Genomic DNA, 12438 nt, shown 5'->3' with positions numbered 1-12438 from the left:
ATATCCTCCCAGCATCCACCCTATCAAGTCCCCTCAGAATCTGTTTCAATAAGATCACCTCTCATTCTTCTAAAGTCCAGTGTGTATAGACCTAACCTGGTCAACCATAACACAACCCCTTCATCCCAGGAATGAGCCGAGTGAGCCTTCTCTGAACTGCTTCCAATACAAGTAAATCCTTCTGTACCCAGATGTGGTTTCGTCATTGCCCTGAACAGTTGTAGCAACACATCCCTACATTAATATTCCATTCCCTTTGCAATACAGGCCAATATTCCACTTGCTTTCTCAATCACTTGCTGTATCTGAACACTAACCTTTTGTGATTCATGTACCAGAACACCTATATCCCCCCCTGTGCCACAGATTTCTGCAGTCTCTCTCTATTTAGATAACATTTTGCTTTTCTATTCCTTCTGCCAGAGTGGACAAGCTCACATTACATTCCAAGTGCCGAATTTTTATCCACTCAGTTAACCTAATCTATGTCCCTTTGCAGAATCTTTATGTCCTCTTCACAACTTCCTTTCCGACCTATCTTTAGTCATCAGCATGTTTAGCTACCATGCACTTGGTCCCTTCATCTAAGTCATTGATATAGATTGTAAATATTTGAGGTCCCAGCTCTGATCCTTGTAGCACTAGTTACAGTTTGCCAACCTGAAAATAATCCATTTATCCCAACTCTCTGCTCTCTATTAACTAACCAATCCTATATCCATGCTAATATATTACTCCCAACATCGTGAGCAATTATTTTGTGTAGTAACCTTTGATGTGGCACCTTATCAAATGCCTTTTTGAAATCCAAATACACCACATCTACTTGTTCCCCATTACCCACCCTGCTTGTTACTTCCTCAAAGATCTCTAATAAATTAGTCAAACATGATTTCCATTTCTCAAAACCAAGTTAATCCTGCCTAATTGTATTACGATTTTCTAAATGTCCTACTATTGCCTCCTTAATAGTGGGATTTAAGCATTTTCCCATTCACAGATGTTAGGCTAATTGACCTATAGCTTCTTGGTCCTTTCTTGAATAGTGGTGTTAAACTTGTGGTTTTCCAATCACTGGGACCTTTCTAGAATCTAAGAAAATTTGGAAGATTGTAATGCATCCATTATTTCTGCAGCCACATATTTTAAGACCCTAGGATGCAGGCGATCAGGTCCTGATGGCCCATCCACAATCATCCCGGAAAATGAGGTGGTGAACTTCCTTCTTGAACCATTGCAGTCCATCTGATGAAGCTTCATCTATTCATAAGAATCGTAAAAACTAGGAGCAGGGGTAGACAATTCAGCCCCTCGAGCCTGCTCCGCCATTTAATACAATCATGGCTGATCTCGTTTAGGCCTCAACTCCACTTACCTGCCCATTCACCTTCAAACCTTTACTAAGTCCCGGCATCCACCACAATCTGGAATAGTGAATTCCACAGACTCACGACCCTTTGAGACAAGTAATTTCTCCTCATCTCTGTTTCAAATCTGCCACCCCTTATCCTAAAACTATGACCTCTTGTTTTAGATTGCCCTACAAGAGGCAACATCCTCTCCACATTTACTTTATTAATCCCTCTTAACTTACACCTCAATTACATCTCCCCTCATTCTTCTAAACTCCAGGGAGTATAGACCCAAACCATCCAGTCTCTCTTCGTCAAACCCTTCATCTCTGGAGTCAATCTAGTGAACATCCTCTGAACCACCTCCAATGCAACTACATCCCTATTGTGCAGTTAGGAAGGGAGTTCCAGGATTTTGACTCAGTGACAATTATTAAAATTTTAAAATTGAGGTGTTGCTTAATCAGATGCCAGTGTAAGTCAGGGAGCACAAGGATGATGAATGAATGAGACTTGTTGCAAGTTAGGACAGGGACAACAGAGTTTTGGATCATCTGAAGTGTGTGGAGTTTAGAATGTGGGAGACCAGCCAGGTGTGCATTGGAATAGTCAAATCTAGAGGTAATAAAGCTGTGGATTAGGACATCAGCAGATAAGCTGGGTCAAAACCTGGTAATGTTACAAATGTGAAAATTTGTGGTCTTAGTGATGACACAGATGTAAGGTTGGAAGCTCATTTCAGGATAAAATGATGATGGCTGAGGATGGGGAAATCCGTGCGACGTTTAGGGGAAAATGATAAATGCAGAGCCATTATAAATGACCATTTTGGAGCACATGAACGACATCACATTAATCTCGGGAAGTTGCAGGATAACTATAGACTTTCATTTCGAACTGAGAAGACTAGCCCCTGAATATTGAGAACAGAACAGGGAGCTGCAAAATCCATTCATGTTTTCTATATGTGTGCATGGTCCCAGCTGTTGTTACTACTAGGCAAATCAGATTCCAGAGTGAAACCTGGCTTGATAGATCCTAACTTTAATTTTTATTTTAGAAATCGTGGGGGTAAGTTACTGACCACATTCACAGGAGTCTGCTGGTGAACTTTCAACACAAAATAAAACATTTATTGAACAAGAAAAATGATCTCTACCACACTAGACAGGAAAGTTGGAAAGATCTCAATCGCAACACAACAAAATGATTCAAATATTTACTATTCCTCCACCCTATAGATTTACAGTACCTAGACCACAGAGAAAATAAATATTGGTTCATGTGTGTTGCAAAGTCCAGAATCAAAGTCCAATGAGGTATTCCTTCATAGAGGTCAGCAGGTTGAAAACCGATGCTATATAATTCCTTTTCCGGGTGAGTTGACTTAACACAATGAGATACGCAGAGTTGACTCAGTCCTGAAGGTGATGGTACAGAATTTATAGCTGATGCAATGTAAATGGGGCCAGATGTCCAACCTGGGCCATTTTCCTTCTCTCTGAGGCTGCTAGTCAGATGATTAAAAAGCAGACTGTTCAGCAAGGCAATATTACTGGTTCCACAAGCCGGATTCCTGTGTCACATGACTCTCACCTCTCAATGTTGCATTTAACAAATATCCCTCATCTGGGTCCCATGATTGTCCAATGTCTCAACCATTAAGAATTGAAAAGGAAGGATGCGGGGCTCTTGGTTTTAGCAGATGAGCAGACTCCTGTTGGCCAACAGGGGTTATGAAATGTGGAAGGTCTTTGTGTAGCTGTCTTTTGAATTTGTTTTGTGCAGCCCAAAGTGGGTCGTCAGTGACTCTTCAGGGAGAATGAGTTTTCTCTATACTGCCAGGGGACTCCTTTTGTTCAGGGTAACAGTTGGACATGGCTTCAACCTTTTTTGGTTATTGTCCAGTTTGAAATTTTTAGAGCTAGCAATGAACATATCTCTAAATATTTTATAAAGAAAGGATAAGGGTAATGTCTCAGTCCCTCACAGTTACAAACCTGAAATGAAGACTAGTTCTGGAAGATGCACAAATCAGAACTAGAAAGAAAAAAGTTGATGTTTTCTATGGAACCTTTCATGAAAATGAAGGTTTGCACTTAAAATATCAACATTCCTTTCAAATGCTAATTAACCCACTGCACATTTTCCCCCATTTTGTATTGGTCAGAAAGTGATTTTGGCAATTGTAAAGTATGGTATGTTTCACAGGAAGGAACTCCATCCAATTGGAACCAATTGGAACAATGCCTACAGTTGGCAGCTGTGGATATCATTTTTCTCGCTGTCTTGTCTTGTATTTTCAGTCAACTGCCAGCAGGGTTCCAGATACTCGGGGCTTAACTTTTGCTCCCAGGTCAGGTATGCAGAGTTGGGAAAATTTCCAGCTGCCCAAACCAGACTCAGGAGAAATTTCCACAAAAATGTGGATTTTTGGGGGGGGTGGCAGACATGGGCTGGTCAAAAAGCCTACCTTGGCGAGCTGAAACTATGACCTAGTTGTACTAAAAGCAGCAAAACACAAATAAACCTTCAGCCCTCACTCCTCATCCCCAAACATTCTCCATGCCAATTCATGCCTCCCACCCTCACTCCTTTTCCCCATACTTGCCATGCCAACCTATTCCCCCTCTAACCACCCCATTGCCCCTCATATTGCCCCCTCAACCACCCCATAGCCCATTATAGCCTCTATGGCAACTCATGATCTCTGCTCATCCGCATAGCCTTTTATATTTCCATGCCAACTTAGTGCCAACTCATGACCTCCACGCATCACCATAGCTCTTTTGCCAATTTATTGTAAACTCATGCCAGCCTATGCCTTCCTACACTCCAGCTGTTGCCTTTACATCCTCCATTCCAACTCAACCAATATTATAATGAGCAGGCTTCAGGAGCCATACTGAAGTGAAATAACGTTATGTTCAATGCATCTATTACAGACTTCAATATTTTTTTTTGAAACTCTCATTGATAAAAGCACATTGAATACATTTTAATCTCTTGTATAAAAAAATTCATTGCCTCAAAGACTCAGTTATTGAGTATGTTCAAGACTGAGATAGTGTTCTACAAACTAAAAGCATCAAGGGATACGGGGATATTGCAGGAAGCTCTTGTTGAAGTAGAGGATTGGCCAGGATCTCATTGAATGGTGGAGCAGGTTTAAGTGCTGAATAGCGTAATCCTGCTTGTTTTTCTTACATTCTTAAAAGCAGCTAACTCTTTATAACCTCTTGGAGCTCTCAATCAAACTGTGAACATACATGCCTCCCATTATTGTAATGATTGCTTGTGAAAGCAGACAAGCAGCATGAATATTATAATGACAGATTTATGTTAACAAACACTTATTGAAATTGGAAGCACTCTTTTTTTTTTCCCAACCGCAGGCTGCTTTCTTTCAAAATTTAAAGAGCAGGGAATTTAAATATCTTGACAGTTCCATGGACCTTTTCCACTCTTTATGCATATTCATGTCTACTCTTAACAATTCTAAAGGGTACCTGACTCCAAAGAATTCCGGCAGGTTTAAACCCTTTCCTCAAATTTGTTAATCCCACAAGTCATGTTTCAGAAACTTTGATAACAACACTTGCTTCTAACTGAAGATGGCTGCACTTTTAAATGGTGCCATTGCCGTTGTGAACTGCAGATGTGCAAAGTTTGTCCCAACCTCCTTCACGCACCCTCCACCCCTGGTGAAAATGGTGCTGGGCAGGCCTAGGTCATTTTCTTTGTTGTGCTAATTTGCTCCATCATGAGTAGCTGCAGATGTTGATGCTGTTAAATGTGAAAATAATGAGGTTCAATGAGGCTTTTCCCCATTGGTCTTGGAACTTTTTGTATGTATGGTGTTTGAAAAATAAAAGTTTAATCATACCCTCAGTGGATGTTGGTGAACTGATGATGCCAGTGTTATGTTTCTCATTCTGACCTTTGGTGCCTTTCTGTCTTGGCTGTCCTCACTGAAGTTCTGTTTATTTGGTAACCAGCTTTATGTAAAAAATTGAAATTGTTGTCCCAAATATCAGTAATTTTCTTCTGTTCATTATATACCACTTAGAATAGAGGAAATATAACAGATTCCATAATATCTTTATTAGTTATACCAGTGTAACAAATGGGGCTTTTTTAATGGTATCATTTTTTTCCTCCAATTTTAGACATCGATGAGTGTTCCTTTGAAAGGACGTGTGACCACATATGCATCAACTACCCAGGAAGCTTTGAATGCTTGTGTCATAAAGGTTATACTTTATATGGACTGACACATTGTGGAGGTTTGTTCAATACGATGGGTGGCATTATAATTCACATGGACTGAAACTGCAATGATTAGTATTAGGTACTATCCAATGTTAGTTAATATTGAAGTAAAATTTGAAATATTGTGGTAAATGGAAGACCAGAAACTAGTCCGTACAGAGTTTAAAAATGCCATCATAAACAAATTGCGAGAGAGTGTGACTGCAAATGGATCTGAGTTGCAAAGGGATAGGGTTTTAACAGATGCGAGGAAGTGATCAGAGCTGGTCTTGCCAGTAAACAACACTAGTGAAGAGCAGGTTGGTGAAATTTGGGTTAGTGCTCTTAAGAAGGCAGTGGTAGCTGCAGGCTTAAAGGATATTCCAGAATAGCACAGTGCCAGGTGAAATAGAAGTCTGAGGAGTAAGGATTGTGTGAGATAAAGTGGAGGGGTGCAGAGGGTCAAATACTGATGGGGATATGGCCAGATTCGGGGAATGAAGCAAAGAAAGGGCCATGCAGAACTTAGCATGATTAAGGTATAGCTGGCTACATTTTGAGTAAGATGCAAATTATTGAGGACATGTTAAAGCATGTTTCGTTTCTCTATTCACATCTTTCATTTTAGTATGTTGCACTAAAATTATATTCTGTTGGTTCAATTTCTACTGAAAGCATAGTTAATGTGTGGCTTGTTACTTGGTATTATGGAATCATCATGTACCTAAGTATATAATGTATTTAATTCTTCAACCCAGTCATTTATTTACTATAATGGTATTTGATCGTGACATGAATTGTGTTTAAGGAATAAATTTGTTTTCATAAAGAATACATCAAGCCTTGAATAAGTGAGTAGAAAAATAGGACTGCTTCTTTCTCACCACAGACTTTAATTTTAGTCACTGAAATGTATCTTTTCAGATATCGATGAGTGCAGTATTAATAATGGAAGCTGTGACTATAGTTGTATTAACACAATGGGAAGTTATGAGTGTGTGTGTCCTCCCGGGAAGAAATTGCATTGGAATAAAAAGGATTGTGCTGGTAAGTAGGATTTTAGAAAGCCACAAGGTAAGATAAAGTTAGTTTGATCAGACTCCACATTAAAAAGAAATAATATGCCATTGTAGTGTCCCCTAAGGCCTTTTTAGTTAAAGGTGTCACTAGAATGTTTCATGCAATTTTGTACCAGCAGCATACATTTCCTAAATCAATTCACCGATTTAGTTTGAAGATTCATCCCAAATGAATGTTAGGACAGCTCCATTATTTGAACTCTGAGTACCACAATCATGTTTTCTTTAAACAGGAATTGTTCAAGTGAAATATAGACACGAAACAGCTGAAGCAGTATTAATTTCTGTTCATGGCTAGGCTCCAGTGGAGCAGGTAAAACATTTGGACTAAATAAAATGCTGATTTTTGGAATTACTTTGTAAATACAAAAAGAATGTTCCTTATTTTAAACTAAATTTCCATTAATTTCAGATCTTTAAACTTTACAGTGCTCTACATTTTCCCTTTCAGTTGAAAAGGAATTTTCATTTGTCAAGTTTATTTGGTTTAAAGATTTGTACAGGAATAAAAGCTTAATCATGATGCCCCAGGACTGTGAAATGCGTGAAAGCTGTCGAGTGATAAAACTTCTAAAGTTATTTTCTCATTGGGGAACACCTAAGCAGTGCTCAGCACCTACTCTTAATGACACAAACAAGATCAGGAAATGGTCAGCATGAAACTGCATCCTCCATCTGCAATGTTCAAAATCCCAACCTACATCATCTCACCCCTCTTCTCTTGTAGGCATTTACTCAGGCAGAGGTGTAGTTCCATTCGCTCTTCCATGCTTCTGCCTTGAAATAGCTGTTCCTAAGTGATGAGAAGTGATAGATTATTTGGCTATGGGGAACCTGATCTCATCTGATGCCTGCGTGTCCACCCTCATTGGACTGTTTACTCGATAGCAATTATAAGTGTGAATCTAGAAAAATCTAGAATTTAATAGAATAGAATCCCTACAGTGCAGAAGGAGGCCATTCAGCCTTCGAGCCTACACCGACAACAATCCCACCCAGGCCCTATCCCCATAACCCTATGTATTTATCCTCTAATGCCCCTGACACGAAAGGGAGAATTTAGCATGGCCAATCAACCTAACCTGCACATCTTTGGACGGTGGGAGGAAACCGGAGAACCCAGAGTAAACCCACGCAGACACGGGAAGAATGTGCGAACTCCACACAGACAGTGATCCGAGACCGGAATCAAATCTGGGTCCCTGGTGCTGTGAGGCCGCAGTGCTAACCACTGTGCTAACATGCCGCCCCTACAAGTGGGAGTGAATTGTGCAGATGTACAGCTCAGAAGAAGTTGCTATATTGTGTTTTCAATAACGTGCAGTCACCATAGTCTCTCCCCTTGACTGGTGGTGAAATAGGAGCATGATTTAACCTGAGGATCGCCACACCTCAGGCAAGGGGCAAGGTTGAGAATAATCTCAGTCACAATGGGAATTGAACCTGCGCTGTTGGCGTTGCTCTGCATGAACTAGCTGTCCAGCCGATTGAGCTAAACCGAGTCCCCTTTTAGAAACACATTTCTCAAGGAAACACAATATAAATGATCTCGAAGAGTATAATCTTATGTATCTTGAACATAGATACTTTTCAACCTTCTAGTTGTAAATATTAGTTAATTCTTTAATTGATTGTCTGTTCCTGGCAGCAGCAGCACAGTGCTCTTGTCGCTCAGAGAACACAAAACTACCTTGAGCCATCTTGAGTACTAAGGACAGAGTCACGAGAACAACTGCCTCTTTGATTTGGCCTACGTAAGGAGTTGGAAAAATAGGAGTGAAAAGCATATTGTTGTGGTCACTTGAGTGCCACTTTTGGGCGGTTCAACAGAAGAGCAACTGTGCCAAAAAAAAGCACATCCAACTTACCCCTTCAAACAACCTTTTCTGCTTGATTCTCCATTTAAGTTAACTGCACCCTCTTGTCCTTTCCAATTCCTTTTCATATGGCTTCACATGTCTTCTGCATTTCAAAATCTATTTCCAGTCTATTTAGCCTATTACCTCACACTTGCTGATTTAATTATCATTCATGTGTTCTTGTTTTTCTTCCCTCCTTTTTGTCATCAGTATTAACAGGAAAAGGATTCCACCTGAATGGTTTATCTATCTATCTTTTTCAGATGCTGATCAAAAGTTTCTTTATTATTGCAATACGTTCTTTTTTTCATTTTTTCTGGCCGTTTCCTCTTATAATGTCTGTCCCCGCATAATTGTACTCCTAGTTTAGTATGAATTGGCAGATTGCCGATTGGGAAATGCAAAATCACACATTGGTATAGTGAGGAGTTGTGCCAGTGCTAGGATGGAGACTCGTTTGAGCAGAGTAGAGAGAATTTTACTGGCCTAAATACTCCAAATAAGAAGTGTTACTTGGCACCAATATCTCTCACCTTGAGCTACACAAATACACGATGTGTTTTTACCAAAGAGGAAATGAAGTGAAATAGACATATACAAAACACCAAGGAATCAGGAATTTCTAACATCCAATACTGAATAAGTAGAAATTTCCTCCAATTAAATATTGGGATTTTACGGATGCACTCACTCCAAATACGGAAAATCCCACCCGAGGTCAATAGACCTTTGCATGGTCCGCCCTCCGCCCGCTACAATTCCTGTGGCGGGCAGGACGGGAAAATTCCAGACATTGTCTTTGGTCCCTACCATAAATTATGTTCCCTCTTCACTAACTCCATCTTGTTTCCTGGCAACTACCTAAAGCTGAATCAAACTGTTTGCAACTTTGGTGTCTTATTGATTTTGATATGAGCTTCCGATGACACATCTTCATCCTCACTATGATCACATATTTCTATTTCCGTAGTATAGCCCTACTCTGCCTTGTCCATGCCTTTGTTACTGCTAGACGTGACTATTCCAATGCACTCCTGACCAGCTATGTTCTATCCTTTATAAGCTAGAGGTTATCCAAAACTCTGCTGCACTACCCTAACGTGCAGCAAGTCTCATTCACCCATCATTCATGTGTTTAGCAATCTACATTGACTCCTGGTTAGGCAACTCCTCGATTTTAAAATTCTCATCCTTGCTTACAAATCCCTCCATGTCCTCGGCCCTTCCGGCCACTGTAATCTCCTCCATTCCTCCGACCCTCTGAGGTCTCTACATTCTGGCCTCTTGAGCATTCCTCATTTGATTTGATGTATTTTTGGTGGCCATACCCTCAGCCCGCAAGGCTGTGGAATTCCCTCCCTGTGCCTTTCCACCTCTCTCACTACCCAAGACACTCCTTAAAACTGACTTATGTGACCAAGCTTTGGTTCACTTGCCCTAATATCTCCTCAGTGTCATTTTTTTGTGTTTTAAAACCTTCCTGTGAACTGTCTTGGAACATTTTACTATGTTAAAGGTGTTATGCTAGTATAGGTTGTTGTTACTTTTTGTAGGCACAAACTCACTTCTCAGATTAAAATATTTGTAATTTAACTAATTGAATTATGTAGTTTTCTTCTCATTTAAACAAGAACTCTAATTGTTCTGGTTTCATTTTGTTTTTTTTACATCCTTCATGAAAGTATATTTTGTTTGGGAAGTGCACTGCCTAGTTAATTTCACTGTTCTTTTTCACTGATTAATCAGACACTTTTTGCTGACTTGCATGCCAAATGTCAGATCCCTTATTTCCTGCAACTGCACAGAAAGGTCTTTAGCATCACAATCAATGCCAACATTCTAAGATGACATACATCATGTAGCAAGCAACCTGTATTTTTAACTAAATATGCATTGTGGAAAAATTGAAGGAGAATGATGGAAAAACAGGAAGAAAGATGCAAAACAGTGCATACACAGCATTATTAGTCTGCACAGTTTTCAAATCTCCTCTTGCATTTTTAAAGATTATCTCACTAGCTGTAAAGCAGAATTCAATTAGCTATGTTACAGTTAGATTGTTAAATCCGAAAAATATGAAACCAGGTTGAAATCCATTGTTCGCAATTTTGCAAAAGTCTCCCTTCAACCAAATAATTGTCATGCATTCCATTCCATATCTCTTCATTATAAAACCAGCAACTTTCTTCATTTAGAAGCAACAGAATTGCTACAAATTCAGGTAGGTTGTCGATACTTCTTCAGCACATGTATCAGTATTATTTTTATGGAATTTGACTCAGTTTGCCTTAGGACCTGCTTAAAAGGCTTCTCTTCCTGCCTCTGGACTGTTCCCTGGTTCTATCCTTGGCTCTCTTCTACTTCTCATTTATGCATTGTTTCTTGGCAAATCCTCCAAAAACTAATGTCAGATTTTGCATGTGCTGACAACATCCAAGTGTATCTCACCACCTTCTCTCTCAGCCGTTTCATTGGATCTGGTTTGGCATGTTGCTTGTCTGACATCAGAATAGGATGAACAGAAATTTGTTCCAATTAAATTTGGGAAAGACTGAAGCCATTGTTTTCAGTTTCCAGCACAGACTTTGTTACCCAGCCACTTACTCCAGCCTCCTCCTTGGCCTCTGCTGGAGTTCAGCCACATTGTTCACAACCTCAGCATCAGAATTGTCCCTGAGCTGAGCTTCTGAGCCCATCTGCTCTCCAGTACCAAGACCGCTTTTTTCTACCTCCATACTACTGCCTATTTCCACCCCTGCCTCACCATGTCTGCTGCAGAAACCCTCATCCGTGCTTTTGGTGCCTCCAGATATGTTTGTTGCAAAGCCTTCCATTTTCCACCCTCTTTCGGCTCATAGTGCTGCCTGTATCGTAACTTGCACTAACTCACGGTTTATCCATCATTCCTGTGCTTGCAGACCCACACTGGTTCTTGGACCATCAATGCCTCCATTTTAAATTTCTTTTCTTTATTTGCATATTCCTCCACGGACAGACCCCTTGTTATCAGATTCTCCTCCAGCCCTTAACCCTCTGACATCTCCATTGCCACCTATGCCTTCAACTGCCTAGGCCCTAAACTTTGGAATTCCCTTTGAAAGTCTCTCTCCACCTCTGTGCCTCTTTCTCCTCCTTTAGAATGTTCCTTACAACCTCTTTGACTAAGCTTTTGGTCATGTGCTGCAATATCTCCTTTTGTGAATCAGTGTCAAATTTTGTCTGCTTCCGTCAAACACTCTGGGACATTTTAAAATGGGCGCTGTATAAATACAAGATGGTGTATCACAGCTTAACCAAGAGATGTTTAAATAGCATTATCTTTATATCTGGAGTAGGTACTTGTATCTTTTACTGATGTATTCAATCCCTTCAGATGCAGACCTAGTGACCACTCGGGTAATGTGATATGCATTGTTTCTGAACATTTCTAACTGCAATAAGACACTCAATTTGCGAGGGTAACTCTACCTTGTAATTCTTTGAATGTAATCAATGACTCACTCTCCCTCAGAGGTGGTGAAATGTCTCCGAAATGCAAAGATTGCACGCAAGGTCCAGCTGATCTGTAGTAAGAGTGGAGGAGTAGAAAGCTGCTCTCTGTCCTGTCCATCAAAGGCACTCTTTGTAGCAGGTTAGTATTCGCTTTTTCCATGATTGTGCAAATACCATAGCAGGGAAGGGTGCATGGAAAATGTTCAAAATGTTTTGATGGAGTATGGAAATTCACAGTAATTCTGTTGACAAAAAGGCAAGTTTTCAACATTATTTAATATGTAACTGTACAACCCAAATTAGATATATGTAAGATATTTGACTACTGGCTGCTTTAGAGGATGAAATAATAAATACAACGCATTCAGTAGAAACCACAATGGGTTGACATTTTATCCTGGTTCT

The 12438-nt window shown here is 40.0% G+C and overlaps 1 protein-coding gene across 3 annotated transcripts in view; it reads left to right on the top strand.

Annotated features, from left to right (window-relative positions):
* Nucleotides 1-12438, top strand: part of scube1 (signal peptide, CUB domain, EGF-like 1) — a 279156-nt gene that overhangs the window by 223640 nt on the left and 43078 nt on the right. For all 3 annotated transcript variants that reach the window (XM_078220129.1, XM_078220128.1, XM_078220127.1), the window contains 3 exons: nucleotides 5522-5638; nucleotides 6528-6650; nucleotides 12053-12172. In XM_078220129.1, the coding sequence (XP_078076255.1) occupies nucleotides 5522-5638; nucleotides 6528-6650; nucleotides 12053-12172 (360 nt within the window). The remainder of the gene's footprint in view (nucleotides 1-5521; nucleotides 5639-6527; nucleotides 6651-12052; nucleotides 12173-12438) is intronic.

Source organism: Mustelus asterias, chromosome 9 (assembly GCF_964213995.1).
Source record: "Mustelus asterias chromosome 9, sMusAst1.hap1.1, whole genome shotgun sequence".
Lineage (NCBI taxonomy): Eukaryota > Metazoa > Chordata > Chondrichthyes > Carcharhiniformes > Triakidae > Mustelus > Mustelus asterias.
This window is presented reverse-complemented; position numbering and strand designations above follow the sequence as displayed.